The sequence below is a fragment of the Eptatretus burgeri genome, chromosome 15 (assembly GCF_056783735.1).
Source record: "Eptatretus burgeri isolate ZD-2024b chromosome 15, Ebu_testis_v1, whole genome shotgun sequence".
In the NCBI taxonomy this organism is placed as follows: Eukaryota; Metazoa; Chordata; class Myxini; order Myxiniformes; family Myxinidae; genus Eptatretus; species Eptatretus burgeri.
In genome coordinates this window covers 40,867,863-40,892,793 of record NC_140975.1, presented here as the reverse complement: position 1 = coordinate 40,892,793, position 24,931 = coordinate 40,867,863, and the positions used below count along the sequence as shown (strand labels likewise).

At 45.8% G+C, this 24,931-nt stretch overlaps 2 protein-coding genes across 16 annotated transcripts in view; one reads left to right on the top strand and one right to left on the bottom strand.

Annotated features, from left to right (window-relative positions):
• Positions 1-1,405: 1,405 nt before the first annotated feature.
• AP5Z1 (adaptor related protein complex 5 subunit zeta 1) lies at positions 1,406-22,836 on the top strand. Of its 4 annotated transcripts, none has more exons than XM_085856565.1 (17): positions 1,406-1,559; positions 5,363-5,500; positions 5,771-5,963; positions 6,065-6,215; positions 6,407-6,519; positions 6,610-6,766; positions 7,351-7,479; positions 7,698-7,735; positions 9,160-9,325; positions 9,483-9,661; positions 9,770-9,906; positions 19,443-19,571; positions 20,136-20,247; positions 20,351-20,448; positions 20,663-20,795; positions 21,769-21,968; positions 22,188-22,836. In XM_085856565.1, exons 1-17 carry the CDS (start codon positions 1,534-1,536, stop codon positions 22,555-22,557), a joined length of 2,469 nt encoding a protein of 822 aa, XP_085712691.1. In that variant the 5' UTR covers positions 1,406-1,533; the 3' UTR covers positions 22,558-22,836. The 4 variants fall into 4 exon arrangements, with proteins under 4 accessions (XP_085712691.1, XP_085712693.1, XP_085712690.1 ...); XM_085856567.1 differs by having other exon boundaries at positions 1,407-1,559; positions 6,613-6,766; XM_085856564.1 differs by having other exon boundaries at positions 1,420-1,559; positions 5,348-5,500.
• The window catches only part of LOC147012023 (protein tweety homolog 1-like), an 85,673-nt gene continuing 83,578 nt past the window's right edge, over positions 22,837-24,931 (bottom strand). For all 12 annotated transcript variants that reach the window (XM_085856585.1, XM_085856588.1, XM_085856584.1 and 9 more), the window contains one exon: positions 22,837-23,025. In XM_085856585.1, coding sequence (XP_085712711.1) covers positions 22,972-23,025 — 54 coding nt within the window. In that variant the 3' untranslated portion in view covers positions 22,837-22,971. The remainder of the gene's footprint in view (positions 23,026-24,931) is intronic.

The window sequence follows — 24,931 nt, the reverse complement described above, 5'->3', positions numbered from 1 at the left end:
AAGCAAACCGATCGTGAACCACCCATCAAAATTCCGGATAACCTGCCATGACATAATGGAGGGAAGGATTGTCAGGACGCAATGGATAATGGCCACACAAGTCCTTTCAGAGTCGTGACAAAGTGAATTTGTTGAAGAATTTTCTGACCAAGAATCCCCAGATTACGACGAAAGTCTAAACCATTGGGTTGAAGGTGAAGGTGCTGTCAGAGCGTTGATGTGTGGACCAGAGGTCGAGATGACGTCATGGGAGGCTGTCCAAGTTGATGTCCTGTTTAAACATCTGTAATTGGTGTGAATGAAGAAAGACTGTTCCTCACTCACAAATTATTAAATGAACTTTGGTGAAATGTTGCAGTTGAGAGGATTCCATTGTGAACATAATTATCCGTGTCTTCTTACATTTGGGTTATTGTGACCACCTGACACAATTGTACGTCGGTTAAACGGTCCTTGCATTGACTGGTAAGTCCGGACAAGATCAGTTATGTCGCATAAAGCAGATGGATTTATGGATATTTCTATACATATGTACATATATAAAAAAAAAATTGTTTGTTTTAGATCCTCGTGGAGGATCTCTTTAGAAGTCTGACTCACGTTGTTGTTCTTGTGGACTTTTGTTTCACAGCCTACAGTTTTCATCGAAACTTCCTGAAACTTGGCATATACATGTAGAAATACCCTGCGCAGACAGTAACCATCTCCGATTTTGAAAGTTCCTCTGAGAGAAAAAAGTTATGACGTCAAAATATCTCCGCTAATGGAAATGGCCAAAAAAATTATCTCCGAAACCCGGCAAGCTTTTTGAATTCTGTTTGTGGGAATCGAACAGGGCATTAGCAGAGATGAATTACCGCACATATGATACATCACTATAACGTCATATCAATTTTTATGACGTCATTCCTATTTTTTGACAATTTTTGTTTCACAACCCAGAGTTTTCATCGGATCTTCGTGAAACTTGCCATGTATATGCAGAAAGCCCACGCGCAGGCAGTAACCATCTCCGATTTTGGAAATTATTCCGAGAAAAAAAGTTGACGTCATAATATCGCTGCTAATGGAAATCGCCTATACCATTATCTCCGAAACTAGGCAAGCTGTTTGAATTTTGTTTGCGGGAATCAAGCCAGGCATTAGCACAGATATATAATTTATCGCAAACCTGATACATCACAATGACGTCATATTCGTTTTTACGACGTCATCATTAAGAGGATGAGGATATTAGCTCATTCGAGCTTGTTAAATATCAATGCAATGTGGGTGCGATACGGGTGTGAGGGCGAAATATCGAGCGATCTGATTTACGTGACACGCAGACGGTGACGAGTGCTTTGTGAGAGCAGGAGTATTATTACGCGAGACTCGCGAGATCCGACAGGGCCGCTCTCCATACAAATTGAAGAAGAAGAACCGCCGTATTCTCTCAGGGTCACGTGGTAACTCGTGCGGCCCTGTTACATCCGGGAACATTTCAAACGATAAGTAAATATTTGGTGAACTTCGGCTGCTTCATTCTCCGTTATGGCGGAGCTGCTGCTGCAGGGCAGGTACGTCTCCGAGACGGAATCACAGATCGGGTGATGTATGTTGGCCGTGCTGTGGAGAAAAGGAACAACAACCACGCGAGTGTTCGTGGGTGGGCCTCCTCAATCCCTACACCGCTCAAAGGGCCTCGAATCGTCCGAACGATCTCTCTTGATCGTTTAATTTGCACTCACCGTGTATTGTCTCTTTATAAAATGCAACAACTGCTTGATGATTGTTCCCGGCTTTAAAAACGAAAATTCTCGCTTCATCAATTACAATAATTATTATTTCCCAATTCTTTTTCTTCTTCATCTAACGACGAAGAGCGCGTTGTGACGAGACGTCCCTGGTTTTGTGCTTTTTATCTTCACTTTCAAGCCGCGCTTTGGTTTGCCGAGGGAGTATCTATTTATTACGTACGTGAATATGGCGGCATTTCTGACCCACCGCTGTCGGCTGTCTCAATGGAAAACTCGTCCACGTCTGATTTTTGTACTCTCAGCTAAACTTGATGAAAACGACTGCTTAAAAAAAAATGTAAAATTTATTCATTCATGTTCTCCACAATATATGTGTATAGTTTGTTAATTTGATGACCAAAGCTCAAACTGTTAAAAAAAAACAACAACAACAACAACAACTCGCAGGTGAATTACAAAGCCAGCGGTCTCGTGCTGCGTCGCGGTGGACGGGCTCATACAGTAACTGTGTCTTTGTACTCACTGTGACTTCGCCCTTTCACATTTTGACCCTATTATTAATTGATCTTCTCCATATTCTCATAATAAAGGATTGCTGACGATTTGATGACAAAAGCTGAAATGGTTGGTAAAAAATGTTTTGGCCGAGGCTGGACAAATGCACACACATGAACCATTTTTTACAGGAACCGAATCCTCACGTTGGACGAGGGTTTACTGGACTCGCATTCAAAGAAGTCCTTTCTTTTAAGCTTCTGAGTCTCACTATCTGCCATGATCTTTCCTGGGAAAACCACATTTCAAACCTGGCCGCCAAAGCGGGTCGCCGATTGGGAATCCTCCGTCGTGCAAAGTCCTTCCCACCTGAGCTCATGACCACATACAAAGCTTTCGTCCGCAGCCTGATGGAGTGCTGCTCTCCCCTCTTGGTTGGTGCTCCCGCCTCTCACCTTTGTCGGCTTCACGCTGTGGAAACTAAGGCATTTAGGATCATTGGTATCTCCTGCCGTGAGACTGAGACTTTGGGCCTCTCACTCTCTCACTGCAGGCAGGCCGGTGGTCTTTCTGTCTTCTACCATCTCCTCTGTGGTCTCGCTACCCTCCCCCCCCCCGCTCTGTATGCGATATGTCAACCCCCCCCTCCATATATTCACACAGAGTGCTCAAGGTCTGCCAGCAACCCCCTTCTGGTAAAACTACCAAAATCACGAATCACTGCTCACCTTCACTCTTTCATTCCTCTTTTTTTTTTTCCTCCAAGTCTTCAAAACAGCTGTTCACCACCACCTCTTATCTTCCCCCATCCAAGACCTCGATCTTTTCTACCCCCGTTAATCCATCCCAAACCCACCTCCTTCAAATTCCCTGCCTTCCTTCCCGAAAGTTCCCTGTCGTGTAAGGTCCTGATAGTCCCTGTGGTGTCCATCTTGTTTACCCTGTGTTGATAGTTACTGTGGTGTCCATCTTGGATACCCCGTGTTCCTCGCCCCATCCCTCTCCCTACCACAGATCTCCGAATGTCTCTGTTACCCACTGTTTTGTCCTTTCCTCTCCCGCCCCTCTTGTCTCATGCCCTCCTTGCTATGCGTTGTGTGTTAGCTCTCATACGAGTATATGTATACAAAAATGTATATGTATACCTCGACAATGTATACAAAAAAAAACCGATGTAATTAATCGACATACACTCATGGGTCGACCGAGGCTTCACCTTGAAGAGGCTTCATCATCCACCATGTTTTTCGGGTTTTATATATAATATGTATATAGATATCAAGGGAATCAAATTGACGATTGAGGACAAACAAAATTGACAATGTGACATTGATCTTTGACCATTTGACCTCAAACAATAGGTTTATCGCTTGTGACTACCTCCACCTGGTGGTGAAGTTCATGAAGATTTGGGTATTATTGTGATCTTTAGGCGATTGACAGAGAGACGAACAAACAGACGGACACAATAACAGACCCGACCAACCAGTATGTGGATCTCTTCGATTTTACATGTAACAAACAGAATAAGTGTATTGTTATACTAGTGGGGTGTGCTGACACATTGTGTAACTTACGAACCGTGCTTCCCCATTGTCTCAGGTCACTCACCTGCATTTGATTTTTCATTTATTTATTTTCATTTTTTTTCTTCATTTATTTATTTTCATTTATGGATGCTTTCTGACAGTTCAGTGATTTTTTTTTTCTTCCTGGTGTATCAGCTTCGATGTCCGTTGACACACAAAATTGCCGTGCTTCCCCATTGCCTCGGGGTCACTCACCTGAATTTTTTTCATTATTTTTTTCTTCATTTCTTTATATTCTCATTTATGGATGTTGTCCAACGATTCTGTTAATTTTTCCGGTGTACAGGCTTCGATATCCATTGGCACGCAAAATTTCAGCTTTCGACATCACCCGGAAAGTACCAATCTTGAATATCACTCAGTGAGTCAGTGGTTAGAAAGAGCTTTATATATTAGATAAGAGAATGAATTATTGTGTCATAATTATGTCATTACCACGCATGCGCGAAGCGAAAAGCGGGGTTAAGCATTTGGTTCACTTTGTCTGTCTGTCCTTTTGTCCTCAAGCATCAGTTTATGATCGGAGAACAACTTGATTTCAATTGAATGTTATATGTTGTACACAAATCAGGAAAACAAATCTGTAGTTTAGCAGGACTTTGGCTCTGATTTCATCCCGATCGCACATGTGCAGAGAGGAGTGAGATCATATATTTTTACTTTGTCTGCTTGTCTAGCTGTCAAACAAAATTGAAAATAATTCCAACCAAGAAACTTACTGTTTTTAAGGAAGTCATGAAGGACACAAACAACAGGCATAAATAACTAATGTAACGTGTTAAATAAGGTGGTGTAAAAGACGCTGCATCAATGACGGTAAACTTCTGAATTTTTTTTTTCTACGACCTTTAAAATCTTTATTTTATTTCAATTGAATTGTATACTTCAGCGCTGGAGAACACAAATCACCTTGTTGGCACTTTCAAACCCTTCCGTCCAGCATTACTTGTACAAAATATTATGGCATTTTACTTGGTCATCTTGACAAATCAAATTTGCTGCCGCAGACCTGCCCACGTGGGGTAAGGTGTTCTATAAACTCTGTAATAATTGGTAAGCATTTTTTTTTTGTTTTTTTTTTTGTGTGTTTTAGTTGTTTGAAAAATCAACCATCTTTACAAAAAATTAATGATTTCTCTTGAGATCTGTTGGAAACCTGATGACAATCTCATCAGATCTCTCTTGAAACTTTTGTAAGGGTTTAGAATTTCCTTTTCCATGCATTGGCCATACTTCGAACTGGTCTGTATCCGTACCTCAGTTGGTTGTAGTTATGTGATTATGTGCGGTACAGATGCATTTTCTGTTGGACAGCTTCCTGTATACCTGCCTGATAGTTTTGCATAGGTAACACTGGTGTTTGAGATTCCTGCCGAATCACTGATTTGGAAACTGTATGATGTTGGTGAGGCAGCATGTTTTGATCATTTAAGCGCAATGGGTGGATGGATGGCTATAGTACTTTTTCGTTTAAGATGGTGGTAGATTTTGGTTGAAATGGATTTTTTTTTTTTTACAAATCAGAAGGGGTTATTTCAGATCGCTCGGTGAGGAGGAAGTGTTCGAGTTTTGCCGGCGTGTGTCCATGCTGCTGCAGACCAAAGAGTTTGGTGCAGACACTGTGAGCTGTCTGCAACGACTTCGTTTTGTCATCTTTTCTACCAAGAAACCTCGCAAGTAATAAGCTAGCATGCATTTCCACTGTAGGAACACCAAGGGTGCTGTCTATATATTACATATGCAGAGTTGGGATCAGTGGGGGGATAAATAGAGTTAAAAAAAAAGAAGAGGAGCCAAGGGGGAATTTTAAAATGCTGTAAATTTTGTGCAATAAAGTGTAGATTTCCTCATTACCTAAAGAAGGTGTTTCATAGTTGTCTCTTGTTTATTAATCATTGGTACTGTTTGCTCTCCCTCCATCCAAACTCCCACCTTTTCTTCCACAAGGCTGCCTCGTGAGGCACTGGACAAGTTGCTGGGTGTAGTGCTGTTTGCAGATAGTCCAAAGCGGGTGAGGCGGTTGTGTGCAGCAGTGCTCTGTGAAGCGTCACCACTCGCTGCACTCAACCTGCCTTGTGGGAAGGCTACGGCACCTGATGCTCGCAGCCTCTGCTGCCTAGCACCCGTAGTTCTCGCACAGGTGGGGAAGATGATGTGTGGATTTTAGTTCTGACATATGTGGATATGCAAATTGTTCTGACAACCATAAGCCGGCACAGGCATTGTTCATATGTAACACAGGCAAATGGAAAAGGAGAATTGAGGCAGGTGCGAACACGGGTTCTCGAGTTGCTCGAGACTTGGCAAGTTCTCGAAGATCCCGACATCCGCTTGCTTCTCCCCATCCTGTCTCGTACCATCGTCCTGGAGCCACACATGATGCTCACAGAAGGTTCACACTTCTATTTGGAAATTTCCTCACGATTGTACTTTTTCCCCCTTTCATTTTACATATTACTCCCTACCGTTTAACAAACTCATTTTTAACACTTGACCCTGAAGTTTCCTTCCCTGTATTTTTTTGGGGATTTCCTCAAGTTCCACCTTCCCACCCTACTCTATTTATCCATCTAATGGTCACAGAGCAAGTGATCAGTATGAACAAGAGATTGGCACGATGGTTGCGTTACTTGGGGGCAGCACAGACCGCGAGCAACACAAGCACGTCTTTCTTCTCCATCTCCCGTGGGCGACAGGTAGGTACATAATCAAGCATGTTTAAATTGGGAGCTTTCTGGTTTTATAATTGTCCAACTGTTCCCCGAACCTCCACTCTTTTCTCCAAGCAGAGTTCCTTGCTGGAGTTGGATGGTTGCGTTTCCAGCGATTTCTTCACGGTGTTGTGTCAGGCTCAACCTCCCAGTGACGCCCATTGGCTGTGTGTGCAAGCATTCTCCATGCTGCGACTCTGGCTTTCCAAAACAAGGCCTCAACTTGATTTAGGTCTGTTGTTTTTTGGGTTTTTTTTTAGAAAATTGATCCAACCGAGGAGCAGACAGGCACTTTTGATTTGGAAGGAGGTAATGATAATAAAAAAATAGCTTGCCGATTGTAATAGCTTAACGTGATTGTTCAAAACGAAGATAACAATTACCTTGCCTTTACCTGAGATAAATTTTATTGCCTTTGCAGATGAAAAACGCTTCGTTTGTGCTGAAGCCCCTGTGCCAGTCTCAAAACTCCAGCAATTTTTTTTTTTCAACCCCCATTTATTGAGATGGGTTATCTCCCATTTATGTCGCACACTAGGCAATATCACATCAACATCATGCAATTGTGTGTAACAGCACGAGAAACAAGCACACGAGATGCAATGTATCTTTGATTTGACATCATCATCATCACAAGCAAAGTGTTTGAAATTTGTTCAGTTTAATGAGGTTGTACTATCGCATTTGTGGTATAAATTATTCTATTGTAATACGTCCCACCTTGATGTTCTCTCATCTTATCTTATCCTTTCTGTCTCATTTTGTACTCCCTTCCTCACCCTCCATCCCAACCACTTCCTTGTTACGTCCTACCAGACAAGGTATCTGCCACAGGCAGTGATATTTCTGGGGGTTCTGGGACGTTTCGGCGAAGTTGCCCGAGCGAGTTGCTCGCACGTAAAGCTGTTGAGTACTGCCTGAGACTTATGGAGCAAAGCACCTGCCGTAAGTCTGCGGGAGAGCCTTCCTAGCCTGTATTACCAATATCCTAGCCAATATTAACAAGTGATGCGTCATCCACACACTGGTGCAGTATGGTGTTGAGTTTTACACCGGGGATGTCCAGCATCGTGGCATCTCTACACGGTTGCTAATCTGTGCTTTGTGCAGCATTTTGAAAAATCTGACTTGCATTGGGGATGTTTCTGCTGTGTATTCCACAGGCGCTACAAACACAGCAGATACAGAGCTTCAAAAAGCGGTAATCTGTGTTTGTTTGCTTGTTTTGCTTTCTCCGTGTGGTTTTTAAAAGATGTTTTAAAATTTCAATTAATTCCAACATTAAAGTATGATTTTGAGCCGTCTAGCCTGGGTTTGAACCTCGGCCCACATGCACACTGTCATCGTGCTGTCTCGTCGGCAGGGCGAGGCATCAGTGTGTGTGCTGTCCCTCGGATGGATGTTAAACTTGGCGTCGCGTCTGCCGGCTTTAGTTGATTGACGTTGCAGATCGCAGGAGGTCCTTCGCAAAGAGTAGGAAAGCAATCGCCAGCATCCTGAACAAATTCAAAATTCTTGCCATAACCTACAGGGGGCGTTGCATCAGCGGCACAGTGACGCCCCCAACAAATGATGCTGCTTCGCAACCTTGTGCCACATACGAATGAAGAATAAGGTGTCATTTAAATGAAAAATAAAATTTCTTCTACAGTTTGGAAATCTCAAAATTCCTTTTTGTGTCAAAGGCCATTCACAAGAGCTTTCAACCTTTTATAGGCATGACATTGAGCAAGAAACAATCTTGGTTTTTAATACCCCTCAGCCCGAATGGGGCTAAGGGGTATTGTCGTCACAGGAGTTGTCCGGGCGTCCGTCTGTCAACTTTTGGTTTCCGTCAATTTCGAGGAGAACGCCTTGTCCGATTAATTCCATTTTTGCAGGGTGTGTTGGGGTTGAGGAGAGGAAGGTTCCTTTCGAAAATGGGCAGGCTGCGATTTTCAATGTGGCCTCCATGGCAGCCATCTTGAAATTGGTTTCTGTCGATTTTGAGGAGAACGCCTTGTCCGATTAAATCCATTTTTGCAGGGTGTGTTGGGGCTGGGTAGAGAAAGGTTCCTTTCGAAAATGGGCACGCTGCGATTTTCACGAGCCGCCACGGTAGCCATCTTGAAGTCTGATTGATTTTCGATATGACGTCCAACGTGCTCTAACTGACTGCATCATCGTGATATCGCTGCTTCCTTTTACAATGCATGGGCTGAGGGGTTACGCCCGCTTTGCGGAGCTATTTTTTATTAAAGCTGAACTCTTCTGTACTGCTTATAGGTTGTTGTCTACAATAGTTAATAATTTTTTTAAATAATTCCTGGAAAATTCAAGTGTTTATTGAAATGTGAAATTGAATGAATAAACCTCCACTTGTATAAGATACATACGTGATGTCACCAGGCAAACATGTCTGCCTTTAGGAAATATATTGGGAAATTCACGAACGTGGCATTTGTTGCTTCCTAGTGCATACTTTAAAAAAAAATTCTTCTTAAATGAAAAACCCTAGAATAATCACATGAGGGAACTTATTAGTTTTTGATATTCCAGTTTAGTTTCTCTTTCGCAGAAGTGAAGTGCTCACAAATAGGACAGTTGAGGAATGTTGGCATAATGTTTCTAAACGTTGTCTCCAAGTGTGTGGAGGAGGCCCTCGCTGTGCTGGAACTGCTGTGCCAGTCGGATGCTACTCTCATCCCAACGGTCCTGGCATCTTCTCAGCGTCTCATGTCCTGGTTACGTCTTGTGTCACCTCAACACACTCGCCTCCTCCTATCCATCCTCTCGTTCTCTCTCAAGCACGGTATTTGGTTTGGTCTGCACTCAACACCACATTATTCATTATTCTCCCAATTCTCAACTGTGATAACCTTCTTACTTGGAACCATAATAACTATCAATTTCCATACCTCATTTGGTCTGCATCTGTCCCAATCAAGCACTTATTTGCTCTTTGGTAGGTGCTGTGGTGGCGGCTGATACTGATTCCTCAAGCCGCGAAGCGCTATGTCTTGTCACCTCACGCTGCTTCCATGAGGCTCCTGTTGTCTTGCGCCTCTTGCGGCTTTGTCGTGAGCATCGCGCACAGCTTTGCAAAAATGGCGGTGCCATACAAGCATGCTTCCCTGGTATATTCAAGGTGATGAAGGTCACGAAGTGATGGTCGACAACCTTGAAAATGGAAACTTAAAGCTTGTTGATATATTTTCAAAGAGATCATCGAGGCTTTCTCCATCCATGGTCCTAGGTGGTGGCTTGGCACACTTCAATGATTGCCGATTGGCTGAAACTTCTTCCTGCAATGTTCTCCCCTGATTCCAGCTTGGAGATGCTACATGCATTGTTGGACCTTCCTTGCCTTGCAGCTGCCCTACAGCTCCTCAGGTACCACAGCAGGTCCTCAATCACCATTTCTCAACACCGATGCCTCCAGACCTCTTATTATTACAATGTTTTTCTGTGTTCGTGATGCATGTGCAAGTGGACCGACAATTAATTTCAAGTATGTTGAACTTTAATGTGCACATCCTTGTACTGTGCTACATCGGGTGAAGGTTGGCATCGAGATAAATGCCACGATCTGCAGCTCGGATGTCATAATTGCTTTCTCGTGAGCATTAATCACTCAACACTGGCGATTCCACTTTATGATTTCAGTTTATTATTTCAGTCACCCCTTAGATAGGGTTCCTGTTCAGCCACTGCGAAGCCTGGAGCCACTGTCTCCCCACCCCCCCCCCCACAAAAGGGGGCCCCCACATCAGCTTGCAATATTTTTGAAAGCATCTTGAAAGTCTAGTAGTACAGCGTAGACACATTTCCAATAATATTGCCGAATTTGAGCTTAAGCCCGGGAGTACTTCTGGGAAAGTGATTAAGCTAGCCAGAGAAAGTGCTGTAAATTTGAATGAATTCACATGCGTAGCAAAAAGCATTTTTTTTCATACGAGTTTGCAGATGCACCGGTGTCAGAGCCACAGAAAAAGTTCAAAGTTGAGTTTCTCGAGAGTGTTATGATGTTTGCATGAATGCACTGCAGAGTCGATTTGAGCCGTTGCGCTGCATCTTACAGCCATTACACATCACAACCACAAAAGCTTTGAGTGATAGTGATCTTAGAAAAAGCTGTTATTACCTCCATTTCCTGCTACATGATTAAAAATCAAGTAACCTAGAACTTAATGAGCTGCTGGAAGAAAAAGTTTCTGCATAACTTGGTACTGGAAAGATTTACTCCACTAGAAACATTGATATTACGAATTTGGAATTTGATTGCACACAACATACAGGTTCCTTTAGTCAGCTATGTCGATAAGTGCTTGTTCCCTAGATAGCTCACCTTCCATTGTTTAAATGTTCAGAAATCGATTAGATGCTCTGCGGATCGATTTAATAGTTAGGGAATGAACAATGGAGACATCCCTCCCCCTCTTCTGCGAAGAGCAAGAAGAACCCTGCCGTCCCGTGACTCATGATGTTAACAACTCCCTCCCACCCGTGGCTGAGCGGGGGATGGAACATGAGGGCATGAGTCATGAGTCACGCCGGGAGCGGGGGAAGGGCGGGAGAAGGATAAGAGGAGATCTTTTCTTTGTTCGTGTTCGGGAATTGGAGTAGTAAGCTTTTTGCTTCGGCGGAGAGTAGTCGTTCAGCAGACCTTCGGGTCCTGTTTGGCTTGGGTTAGGGTTGAGGCCTTCAGAAGCTTTTTGCTTCGGCTGGCTCAGTGAGCTTCGGCTGAGGCCTGGCTCGGGAGGAGGCTTTTTTGCTTTGGTGGTTCAGTGAGCTACGGCTTCTGCTTGGCTCGGGAGAGCTTTTTGCTTCGAGCTGCTTTGTTTTGGAAGGAAGTTGAGTGAGTTGCTCTGCTTGAGCTGCGAATGGTGGCTTCTTCTTCTTCCTCTTCTTCTTCCTCTTCTTCTTCCTCTTCTTCTTCCTCTTCTTCTTCCTCTTCTTCTTCCTCTTCTTCTTCCTCTTCTTCTTCCTCTTCGTCCTCCATTTTGGTTCCCGGCTTGGGGCGACTCATCAACCTCTTCTTGGAGGTGTTTCCTCGGGGAAGCGACGCATCGACGGGAAGGATCGGCGCCTCGTTTCACCAGCACGTGTTGAGAAGCGCGGGAGGATTCGCGGGAGCTCGGGAAAGATCACGGCGATTAGATCCAGCTCGCTCTCGCTAGAGCCCAGGTCCGAATAACTTGAAGACCACACGAGGTGGAGAGGTTCGAGATAGGTTCTGGGTTTCAGCTCACTTGTCCTCCGAGCTGGAGCCTGTTATTAAAGGCCTCTGCCACCATTTCTTGGGTGCGTGTGTGCATACGTGTGTCCGTGGGCCCGTCTAATAAGTAGGAACTGCTGTTAAGTGCAAGTGACTGCACATAATAAGTAGATGGTTGTCGTTCTTTTGTTGCTTGTATAATTTCAGACGTGTTTTGCCTTGTTTAATTGCTTACGTGCTTTATTATAATAAATGTCCTTGTGTGAATGAAAACCTGTTCGTTGCGTCCATTCCCTCATTGAACTGCCCCATCTTGCACTCGGAATATAGTTGGTTTTTAAATAGCCGGTAAAGTGATCGGGTCCAATGGGACTGCGCGATAATATCCCGCTCGGTTATCCAAAAAGGAAGCGAGCTGCTTAAGCAGCTCGTTTCCAAGCGGTCCCGTTGAGGTACAATCTCTCGTTAACCTACCCGCGCGAATAATTAGGTAAATCGAAAATTTGGCGATCAGACCCTGTAGCGCAGGTAGAGTGCAGACAAGGTTGTGGTGTGGTTAAAAACACATTGTGCTGGTTTCCGGCATTGATCTAGAAAGCCGTGACTGGATTGTCCGTTCGGTGGGCGAAACGACCGCTATTGGTTCGACGGGCGGGAAATCTACAACACTGGTGTCAGGACGTGGGGTACAGATCCATCCCCACCACACTAAATTAATGAAACCGGATCAAGGGTGTGCGAGGCGACCCTCCGGTTCCATTAAATTACGAGCTTTTTAAGTTGTTCCGAGAAGCAACATGACAGTTCAAGGCGAATGGGAGCAGGCGGTAATGAATTTAGAAATGTTAGAAATCATGGCTCAGGGCGAAATGACCGTGCAGAACATGCCCATTATGCAGGTTGAACACCCCCCCACAAACAAATCCAGAACCCGAAATGAGCGCAGCGGCAGAGGCCGCGGTGAATGACACCCCATCCCCCCCCCCTCCGTCAAAATCCTTCCCCGGCCCCCAGCGAAACCGAGACCGATAATGGCGGATCAGCCCTGTTTGAACCATCGGTCATCGCACAGATGGTGGAAATGATCGCGCAACAAATGAAAAACATAATGGATATGAATGTGCAACAAATAAACAGCAACATGGATAAAAATATGCAACAACTGCGGGGTGAAATGCGGCGCGTGGGGCGATGCCTGCAGGCGGGCATAATGGCGGCGCCACGTGCTGGAGCGAGCGAGCTAAGGGGGAGTGTGGACTGTGTCGGCCCCGCGGTGGAGGACAAAATAATACGGGAGACGTGTTGGACGAGACTCGTAACAGCAGAGAGAGAGGGAAAAATTAAAAGGGGAGACCGAAACGTGTAAGACGAGACACGAGGTGACGACGGCAGAAATAATAGTGGAGACGAAGGAAACGAACAAGGTGACGGAAACGCAAATAGTCACGGAAACAGACACGGGAATTAGAGGATGAATTGGATGGGGTGGAAGAAATTAAAATGAACACACACACAGAGGTAGTGAGGGACCATGAGGGTAGCTCGGGGAATGTGTTGGGACCCGATGTAAGCAGCAGGATGGCCTCCTTTAGGAACGAGGGGAGGGACTGTGCCCCCTTGAGGCAGATCGCGATGAGGAGAGTCCGGTCGAGCCCTGCGAGGTAGAGGGGGCGAGTGCTGCGAACGGGTGTATGCGGAGCTTGGGGGTATGGAAACCCCGGGACCCCTTGTGGTGGGGCTAATTCCCAGCGTAGTTGTTCCGATGTGTGTTTGCGAGTGTGCCGAAATGCGTGCTTTCCAGCACGCATGGTGTGGATGAGGTACCGTGTGTGGATGAAGCACCGTGTGTGGATGAAACACCGAGTGTGACAGGACCCGCGTGTGTGAGTAGTATGGTGTGTGAGAGAGACCGCGTGTGTTAGGTGGCGGTATGAGAGGGAGATGGCGATTAGCATGCGGGAGACCGCAACCACATGTCCTAGTGTAATGGTGAGGTGTGTGTGAGCGTCATGGCACGCAGGAGTGTGCGCGTTGAATGGCGACGACGACTGCGACAGATGCGGGACAAAAGCAGGGTAGCGGCCGTAGCTGTTTTGTGGATCGTGTCGGATTGGCACAGCAGCGAGCGCGCGGGGTCCGTGCTGTGCTACGTACGAGGCCGCCACGTGCGCGTCTGCGCGAGTGAAATCCGGTCCGGAAACGCACGCGGTGGATTAGCCAATCCCGCGGGACGGACAGAAGGTAGGCTGGATAATGGATTTGGACCGGACGGGTTCTCCACGCGAGCGTGATGGTAAAGCTCTGATGAGCAGCGCACATGTGTACGCGTGGGGAACCCCGCGAACACGGGGCTTGCTTTGGGATGCGCAGTGACGTCGTGGCTGCATGGTTGAAATCCGGCAAAAGGGAATCCCTGCCGGACGTTACTGTCCAAGAAGGGACGAGGTGCGCGAAGCGCGAGCAGCTGCCATGACGTCACGGAAAAGAGCGCAGGTTGCGAGTTGCCGCACTGGTGGGCACATAGAGAAAAGCAAGCCTCGCCACTTCGAGTGGACACGAGCCCCAGGCAGGGGGTGGAAGACCCCCCTGTTTGGGGTCACAGGAAGTACTAGTTAGGGGGATGGGTTAGTGATAGACTGGCTTCATGGGGACATGGGTTGGTTGTTCCTCATGGAGCCCGTGGAATGGATTAGTTAGCGGGATTTTAGTTTAGATTTAGGAAATGGGAATTTTTGGAGACATGGACAGACATGGAAATGTGTAGAGGGGACGTCGCTTAGCTACGTAGAGTAAATGGAACCTGCATGAGTTTTAAGGGATGACGAGGGAGCACGAGTGAGTCAGGGGATTTAGTTAGAAGGATGGCAGTGTGGAGTGTTGGTGTGAGTTGCGAAATGGAAAGTGTGTGGGACAGTGGGCCCAAGTGTGCGAGTGGAGCGAATGTGGTATGCATGGTGCGAATGACTGGTTGGGGGGAGGAGTGATTCCCACCCAAGTGACCCCGGGGTCAGTTTAATGTTAGCTCGTGGGTTATTCAAATTTACTTGCAGGAGGTCGTTTTGTTGTTGGTGTCCAGAGAAGGCACGAAACCCGTTTGGAGGGGTGCAAGAGTTCATGGACCCGCTGGGAGCATGGCTGTGGAAAGTTGAGTATTTGTTTAGTGGGCACCCCGGGCACCGGACTCGTCGGCCAGAGTCGGCTAAGGGCCCAAGAGGGGCCGGGATAGTGTAGTGGGCACGGGCGACCCTCGGAAAGGGACCCGGGGCATCAACCCGCCACGTGGGCATCGGAGGGGGGCATTGCCAGAGAGGGCAACCCCTCGCGTTTATAGGGAGCAGCTCGGTTCGGAGGCTGCCTGCGGGCCTGGTGGTGCCATGGTTAGAGTTCGGCAGAGGGAGAGTTCCTGCCAGTTGAGCCACGCTGCCCAGTCAGGAAATTGTGCGAGGGCACAAATGAAAATTTGAGGGTAAGGCCCAAATTTATAATGGACACCAACACAGGCGACAGGAATCTTGGTTTTTATAACCGATAGTTTTAAAGTGTGAGGCATTTTTGGAAAGCCCCGGGGTAGTTTCAGGTTAATGAATGTTAGGGTAGATAGGAGATGTACCCCTTCGCACCATCCATCCCTTCGCTCATTGTAGGCCGCTGGACTCACCTTGGTAGATCGCTGAACTCTGAGGCCATTCTGAGGCTTCGTTGGGCCTCGAGACAGGACGCTAGTCTCTCCCTATTCCCCTCCAGAGAGGGAACGTAGGGGTTGGGAGTAGGCTAGGTGGACATGATAGGCTAGCCGGACAATGACGATAAAGGGGGTTAGGGAGACAATTATAAAAGGGAAATAAAAATAATAAAAATAAAGAGGGGCTAAATTTTGTTGTGTTGTGTGGCAAATTAAGGGAGTGGGTATGGACAGAAACAGGCAAAGGCGATAGAGTGGGGGGAGACAGGAGGCTCAGTCCGAGCCCGCCTTCAGAGCGGCCGGCACCACCACACTCCCTCCAGACCTGATGGAACCACACCAGAGGCCGGCCAGCTTAATTGCCGGCCTGTTGTGCTGCAGCCACCTGTTCTGCATGGACTTTCCTTGCCATGCCTCGTTTGCCTGCCTCTGCCATGACCCCATGCCTGCTAGCCCTTGTTTGCGTTTGCCCCTGTGTCCATCCATCACCATGTGCGCCAGGACCATCCAGTTTTGCAAGTACTGCCCTGCAGGCAGCCCGTGCATCCATCATGCTCATTTGTGTTTTGCGACCATCTCCATCCACTCCCCTGCATCAATGGACTTTGAAACGACTTTTACCTTCTCTCCTTTCACAGATCACAAGTCCTGGGCCATGGTTAAGTAATGGATAAGTTGAGTGAAAATTGTAAATACGTGGAACCTCACCTGCATGTTTGTTTTAGCGCCGGCAATTTTAGTTAAGTTGTCCGAATGAGTCTGTGAGATTTTGTTTAGGTAGTTATGCAACGCATTAGGTTATTTATTTTTGGGACACGTATAAAGAAATGTCGCACTCAGGGATCCGAAGGTAGAACGTACTAGGGGAAAACTTACACATGCTGGTCACACGAAAATTTGACGACTCGGGATGAGTCTGTAAAAAGGGGAGGGGGTAGTGTTACGAATTTGGAATTTGATTGCACACAACATACAGGTTCCTTTTGTCAGCTATGTCGATAAGTGCTTGTTCCCGAGATTTTTTGCTTCGAGATAGCTCACCTTCCATTGTTTAAATGTTCAGAAATCGATGAGATGCGCTGCGGATCGATTTAATAGTTAGTGAACGAACAATGGAGACATCCCTCCCCCTCTTCTGCAGAGAGCAAGAAGAACCCTGCCGTCCCGTGACTCATGATGTCAACAACTCCCTCCCACCCGTGGCTGAGCGGGGGATGGAGCACGAGGGCATGAGTCATGAGTCATGCTGGGAGCGGGGGAAGGGCGGGAGAAGGATAAGAGGAGATCTTTTCTTTGTTCGTGTTTGGGAATTGGAGTAGTAAGCTTTTTGCTTCGGCAGAGAGTAGTCGTTCAGCAGACCTTCGGGTCCTGTTTGGCCTGGGTTAGGGTTGAGGCCTTCGGAAGCTTTTTGCTTCGGCTGGCTCAGTGAGCTCCGGCTGAGGCCTGGCTCGGAGGAGGCTTTTTGCTTTGGTGGTTCAGTGAGCTTCGGCTTCTGCTTGGCTCGGGAGAGCTTTTTGCTTCGAGCTGCTTTGTTTTGGAAGGAAGTTAAGCCAGTTGCTCGGCTCGAGCTGCGAATGGTGGCTTCTTCTTCTTCTTCTGCTGCTTCTTCTTCTTCTTGGTTCGTGGAGCTCTTTGTTCTCCATTTTGGTTCCCGGCTTGGTGCACCTCATCGACCTCTTCTTGGAGGTGGTTCCTTGGGGAAGCGATGGATCGGCGCCTCGTCTCACCAGCACGTGTTGAGAAGCGCTGGAGGTGGTCCCTCGGGGAAGCGACGCATCGACGGGAAGGATCGGCGCCTCGTCTCAACAGCACGTGTTGAGAAGCGCGGGAGGATTCGCGGGAGCTCGGGAAGGATCGCGGCTCATGGCGATTGGATCCAGCTCGCTCTCGCTGGAGCCCAGGTCCGAACAACTTGAAGACCACACGAGGTGGAGAGGTTCGAGATAGGTTCTGGGTTTCAGTTCACCTGTCCTCCAAGCTGGAGCCCGTTATTAAAGGCCTTTGCCACCATTTCGTGTGTGTGTGTGTGTGTGTGTGTGTGTGTGTGTGTGTGTGTGTGTGTGTGTGTGTGTGTGTGTGTGTGTGTGTGTGTGTGTGTGAGAGAGAGAGAGCGCGCACGCGTACGTGTGTCCGTGGGCCCCTCTAATAAGTAGGAACTGCTGTTCAGTGCAAGTGACTGTACATAATAAGTAGATGGTTGTTGTTCTTTTGTCGTGCTTTTGTTGCTTGTGTAATTGCATCTGTGTTTTGCCTTGTTTAATTGCATACGTGCTTTTTTATAATCAATGTCCTTGTGTAAATGTAAACCTGTTCGTTGCGTCCATTCCCTCATTGAACTGCCCCATCTTGCACTCGGAATATAGTTGGTTTTTAAATAGCCGGTAAAGTGATCGGGTCCAACGGGACAGCGCGATAATACCCCGCTCGGTTAACCCAAAAGGAAGCGAGCTGCTTAAGCGGCTCATTTCCAAGCCGTCCTGTTGAGGTACAATCTCTCGGTAACCTACCCACACGAATAATTAGGTAAATCGAAGATTTTGCGATCGGACCCTGTAGCGCGGGTAGAGTGCGGACAAGGTTGTGGTGTGGTTACAAACACACCCATGGCTGGTTTCCGGCGTTGATCCAGAAAGCCGTGACTGGATTGTCCGTTCGGTGGGCGAAGCGACCGCTATTGGTTTGACGTGGTCGTTCGCACGCCGGCGGGCGGGAAATCTACAACAATATGATGATATAACGAGAATGGCACTCGGTCGAGCGCATAACTCTGCCAGGCTGAACGGTTGACGTTTTGTATCCCACTGATGGGTCGGATCACAATCCAGATCTTCACGAAAATCGAATTAATTTGGCCTTGTCACAAATCCAACATGTCCACCAAGTTTCGTCGGAATCGGATCACAACGTTTTGAGATACAGTATCGTACGATATATCGTTTTTGGCACTTTCTCTCAATGGTGAAGAATCACTTCAAAAATTCTCGTATCCGGATCCGGATCTTCACCAAAATGTAATCGGTTCGTCCTCATCACACACCCAACCTGTCCACCAAGTTTCGTCCAAACCCGTCCATAACGTTGAGATATCGCGTTCACTGCAGACAGACAAATAAAAAAACAGAGACAAAAACGGGAGAAAACATAACCTCCGTCCACCTTCAGTGGCGGAGGTATCGACACTATTGTTGAAATGATGCAGGTTGAAGTATGATGTCATTGTTGACGATATTGCATCCAGGAAAAGTGTGTGTGTGTGTGTGTGTGTGTGTGTGTGTGTGTGTGTGTGTGTGTGTGTGTGTGTGTGTGTGTGTGTGTGTGTGTGTGTGTGTGTGTGTGTGTGTGTGTGTGTGATTTACATTTTGCTTTAAATATATTCTTCAATTGAAGACCTGTCATCATTTAATTGGTCCTTCAATCGAAGTTATATCGTCGACGCAAAGTTTTGTTTTTACTTACTACCGACACAAAGTTTTGCAGGGGGCCACCCACATTCCAGGTGGAGGCCCTGCCTTTGAATCAATTGGGGTTGTACATCATGATAAATGAAATTTAATGAGTACTTTTGATTCGCAATCGAGGGTCATCGACTGTCATCTATCTAGTTGCACATAATTAAGGCATCCAATATAAATTTGCTCTTCAAAGGAATATTAGGATTCTTCTTCTTTGAACAGCCACAATTATTTATACTTTCTGATGGGGAGGGGGGGGGGTGTGGGGCTTGGCTCAAGTCTTTCACGAACCGGCTGGCCAGGCCTGACGTTGAACTAAGGCTCGGACAGCAATTTGTAATTTGTTCATGGTGCCAACAATAGCTCACCTACTCTTCGCGAAAGACACCGTGGGATATTTAGCATCCACCAACCGATGTCGGCCGACGGGACACACATTTTTAACATCCAAAAGGAATATTAGACTATATCTGTGTGATTCAAGTAAATAAGTTCGAGTGTCAGTGATGCCATATCAAACATTAAAATGAATAAATTTATATCATCAACATGTCTGGATTACACGCGTGTTTGGCAGGACGGAGGAGGGTGGTGGACACGGTCTACTTCCACCCGCTTGCATGCAGGCCTTCAGGCAGCCTGAACACCAACCCCTCTTCAACTTCCTGCTACGAGGGACGGTTAAATCTGGAGAGACCATTAATTGGTGAGCTCGTTCTTGTTCCTTACCTCGACACAACGTCGGATCAACATCTGTGGTACTTGGGTGGGGGGGGGGGTGATTTTGAAAGCATGCAAGTCCTGTTTGTGTAATATATTGACTTTGCCATAATCTAAAAGCCATGGATGTTTGCACATTGGACCTTCAATGTCAGAATCCCTGCACTGCAATAGAGGAAAAGGAGGGTTTTATGATTGTTTTTTAAAAAGAGATATTTAATTACTCACTAGTGTGCAGTATGACTGGCAAGAAAGCCTAGAGGTAAGCACACTCGCCTCTGAGCGTTATAACCTGTGTTTGAATCCCAACTCTGCTATAAACTATGACCATAGCACTTCACATTCAGGGTGATTCAATGTGTGTACCGTCCCTCAGACTGACGTTAAACTGGGCGTCCCATCTCCTACCATTGCCAACGTTTTTTAAAATGTGTAGTAAATGAGATATTTATACCAACAGATGAATGTTGTTGTCATAGTCATGTGCTCTCCCCATTCCCCCCCCCCTCCCCTCCCAAATCCTTATTTACACCCCATCTTCCTGATGCAGGCGACACCAACTCCATAAAATTCTTCATGAAATGGTGTCCCATCCACGAGTCACGCAGGCAGCGCAAACTGCAACACTTCTGCTGCCAGTTTTCTTCCAGACATTAGCACAAGTATTTGCTGTTTTTCCACCACTCCTCCCCCTCACATATCACCCACTCATATTGTACATGGTTCCTTTTGTTGTGCAGTTTGTGACTTGCATTGTTTACACAGTGTGGAGACCATGCCGCTCAGAGGCGACTGTTCCCTGCACTGCTGGAGAGAAGCCGTCTGCTGCTTCCAACCCCTGGCTTCGAACAAAATGTTTTACCGTGAGTTTCTTTATCGAGTCGTCTCAGGGAATCTGTAATCGGCCTCAAGAGAAATGACATTGGTGTGTGTGTGTGTGTGTGTGTGTGTGTGTGTGTGTGTGTGTGTGTGTGTGTGTGTGTGTGTGTGTGTGTGTGTGTGTGTGTGTGTGTGTGTGTGTGTGTGTGTGTGTGTGTGTGTGTGTGTGTGTGTGTGTGTGTGTGTGTGTGTGTGTAGGCAGCTGAGTTCAGAACTGATACGCATAAGCAAGGCCTGGCCTGACCTTCTGTTGGAGCACAGTGTCGACATTGTGGATTCTCTCTCAGCACCAGCTCCTCCGTTACCTCACCTCTGCTTTTTCACACACGTGGTAATTACAGAAAATGACAATGGAAAGGCATCTTTGATTTGTCTTGCTCTTGGTTTGTAATTAAAGTTTTTGCCTATTTTGCATCGCAAAATGTCATACTTTCAGATCAATTTAATATCTTTCATTCTAAATGATGTAAATATTATGGAAAGGATAGTTTTTATTTACCCATGGTAAAATGTCATTTCCCGATTGGCAGGGATCAGTTAAAATGTAAAAAAAAATTATACATATATTTAACTGGAAGAGGAACCCTTCAGAAAATGGTCTTTATAAAATATGTAAATATGATACTAGGGGCTTTCCAGTGCTGTCTGGGGAATGGTGGTTGGGGGGAGGGGGACAGGGGTGGAAGGGGTACCCGACGTTGCCCAGCTGGTTGAGCTTTTCATTGCGGTGGTTTCAGAATGTGTTGGACATTGAAAAGCTTTAGAGTTATTGGCCTTATGGTGGTTATCTTTTGCCCGTGGGCCGGCAGCAGCACTGCCTGACCCCACATCCCAATATGCACTTTATGGCCTTCAGTGGCTTCAAAACAGACGTTAAGGCCAATGTGCGGGAGCTTAAAATCTTGCCCAGATTCTGAAGTACCTACACCCAAAATTTGGGGCTTCTAGGTGATACAGTGTGGTGGTGAAAGAATAACCTACAAATGTACAAACACTTGAAAATATGTACATATAGATGGTGGAGTTTTAGACCTCTCTGGATCTGCAAGATCCACACATACTCCTTCCCTTTCCTCTCTTTCCACCTACCTCCTCCACCCCTCCTTTGTATTTGCTCTACACTTTTTTTTCGCCAATCATACTGCCATTTCTCAATTTAGAGATTTTCTAAATTTTATTTCCTTTTCCTCCCCCAAAAACATTCCACCCTGTGGTCAGCCCCAAACTGCTTGGTCATGTTGGGGAGTAATTTTGCTGTCTACAGAAATTCATTCACCCAGATATTTCTTTCCTGGTGACCCGAGGTATGGATCATTGGAGAATATGTTCAAGGCTCTGCAGAGACGATCACTCTGTATTACAACACACTGGAGACCCTCACATTTGAAACGTTAATAGCCGAGTCTTCACGTGAGGTTTTGTCAGCACAGAGTGCGCGACTGCTCTCCATTCTTGCCATGGCCATGGCTAAACTGGCATCGAAGATTCAGGATCTCAACCGCAGGTGAACTGGGCATAGATATTTTTTAAATGACTGCCCCCTAACTTCCCTGCAAATTGCTTCAATTTTCCAGCAAGGGATCACCCATCCTCCCAATGCCTGGTATACATTACTGAGATTACATAACAGATATTGAGGACTAGTTTCTTTGATATCATAGGAAAGATTTGTTTAATATTTGCTGCTCATAAATATTGTTAACCTACTACCTGCCATTTCCAGGCTTCAGTTGAGTTTAAACAAGATCTACACACAATATAAACCCTCAACTCCTGGCATCTTTCCAGAAGAGCCTGATCAGTTGCAGGGAAAATGGAAGAGGAAAATCTCAGAAGACCACTGGACCATTGCTGAGGAGCCATGGGTAGCAGCCAACCAACCAAGGTGTGAGGTGGACACTCTACTGTACCGAATTAGAGAGCTGCTGGATTTGATGCGGTACCCAGCTGTGGCTCAAATGTTGCTCGGTAATCAACGGTTGCCCTCAGCCAAGGTCGAGGCACCTCCCAGACCCGACTTCATGGGGCTTTCTACGGCCTCGGTGCCTGCTGCCTTGAGAACAATCAGTGCTGTTCTTGGTGGAGAGGCATGAAGGAACATTGGCAGAGTGGTGCAGCAGTCATTTTGCAGATACTTGGTTTAAATCCCAAGTTCCACCGTTGTACAGAAGAGGCTGCATCAATGCCTCCCTGGCTTGTTGCTCTCGCAGCATTAATCGTTGTTTTTGGGGATAATGTCATGATTGGCTGGACATGTTGCAGTGTCATTGCACTGTGAATGTGTGCAACTACTGTACCACTTTTGTGTCCAGCTGGTGCCTGGGATGAAGTCTTAAAGTTATCAAAATTAAACCGGACAATCTCCAAGCAAATGAAGCATAACCAGGTGATGTTTATTTTTGAATTGCACAGCAATTGTGGTTGTTTGCTCATAAGAATGGAAATAATGAAGTGTTTACTTCAAGAGTTTATGTAAGACATTGTGTTGGAATGTTAAGGTCTATTGCTCAGGACCATTCAGGGTCAACATCTGTGTATACAGGATTCTTCGAGGGAACGTACTGCAGAAAAAAGGGGAAGGAAGAGGAAGAAAGCAATTGTTGGCAAGAAAAATAGACACTAACAGGAATGACTAAGTAATTCATTCTTTTTTTAATACTATCTAAAGCAGATATCCATGATAAATCAAAAACTGGTTTAATGAATGTGTTGTTGAAGAATCAATATGCACATCGAAAATTTTAATTGTAAAGTTAATTAACTTAAAAGGGCCCAAGCGGTCACGTGCTTGTCAGACTCGTCTAGTCTGAGTTTTATCCTCACCACTTGGATGAAATGTACTAAAAAAAATTCCATGCTGAAGGTCAGTGCATCAATGGTGCGTGCTATCCTATAGAACAGAGACAAAGCCAGTGGTCACATCTAAATCCAGGTTGTGAATGTTACAGATCCCATGGTATCTTTCAAGAAGAGTAGCACATCCAGCGGTTGGTTGTAGAAATAAATAGGGGGATTCATTCAACAATCAAGAGGGAGAGAGGGGTGAGGCAGACAGATTGGAAGCAAGAGCAGCAGAAAAGGATTTGAGAATATATGTGTACTGATGCCATATAGGCCGGTCATAAACCATGGTCGAGGCTTGACAGAACTTGCTCTACCTTCAAGAATGATAAGAACAGTCAAGTGGACAGTAGTTATGAGGGATTAAGATGGGGACGGAGTAGGATGGGTTCGGAGCACAAAGCTTGGAGGCAAACACTGATGTGAATTTTTTTCCTTACCTTGAGCAGAGTCCATGGTGATGAAATTTGAGGTGGGGAGGAAGTGGAGGGAGAACATACATCAGAGAAACTTGACAAGGTGCCACAACTTTCAAAAAGAAGACTGGTTGAGAGTTACAAGATGGTGTCTTCTGGCATCCCTCAGGGTGGACGTACTTGTTGAAAGCTTTATTAACTAGGCTTGAAACATCACGCCAAGACTGGTTTGCATTTATCTTGCGAAAGCAAATTGTTTGACTGCAACAGCCCCGTCACATGATTCGGTGTGCCAGGGCCAAAGGGATACAATGGATATCCACAGGCAGGATAGGATAAACTCGTGCATGAGAGAAAGTACGCTTTTATAGAAGTATTCGGAGACGTACAGTCATGGCCAAAAATATTGTCACCTTTGCACCTTTGTCAAATAACTCTCCTCAAATAAATAATAAAAATTAATACAAAAATAAATAAATAAATAATTTTCTCCAAAAATAGTCACCCTTGCACCTTTGTCAAATAACTCTCCGCAAATAAATAATAAAAATTAATATGAAAAATAAATAATTTTCTCCAAAAATAAGTTGAAATTGACCAAAGTATTTTGTCTCCACAATTCCTTGTGTTTAATATTACAGAACATTTGTTTTTGATTCAGAACTTAATATAGCCTTTTAAATCAAAAAATACAAATAAATGGCATTGACAAAATTATTGACACCGACTTAGTATTTGGTCACACAGCCTTTGGATAAAATAACTGCAGTCAAGCTCTTCCTATAGCCAGGAATGAGCTTCCTCCACCTCTACTGGCAGTTTGGCCAGTGTTGTGCAAACTGCTCCAGTTCTCCCAGATTTGAAGGGTGCTTTCTCCCAACTGCTGTTTTCAGATTTCCCCACAGGTGTTCAATGTTATTTAGATCTGGACTCATTGCTGGCCACTTCAGAACAGTCCAGCGTTTTGTCGTGAACCATTCCTGGGTGCTTTTTGAAGTGTGTTTGGGGTCATTGTCCTGATGCAAGACCTATGACCTCTGACGGAGACCCAGTTTTCTGACAATGGGTTGAACACTGCTCTCCAAAATGCCATGGTAATCTCCTGATTTTATGATGCCATGCACACATTCAAGGCATCTAGTGCCAGAAGCAGGACAGTAACCCCAAAACATCAGTGAACCTCCTCCATGTTTGACTGTAGGGAAGGTGT

Bases quoted from the DNA above. Each gene is read 5' to 3' on its own strand.
- AP5Z1 (XM_085856564.1), top strand. From the start codon at position 1,534: ATGGCGGAGCTGCTGCTGCAGGGCAG. The intron at 6,520-6,609 runs GTAGGTACATAA...CTTTTCTCCAAG, and splicing joins CCATCTCCCGTGGGCGACAG to CAGAGTTCCTTGCTGGAGTT. The intron at 9,662-9,769 runs GTGATGAAGGTC...CCATGGTCCTAG, and splicing joins GCTTCCCTGGTATATTCAAG to GTGGTGGCTTGGCACACTTC.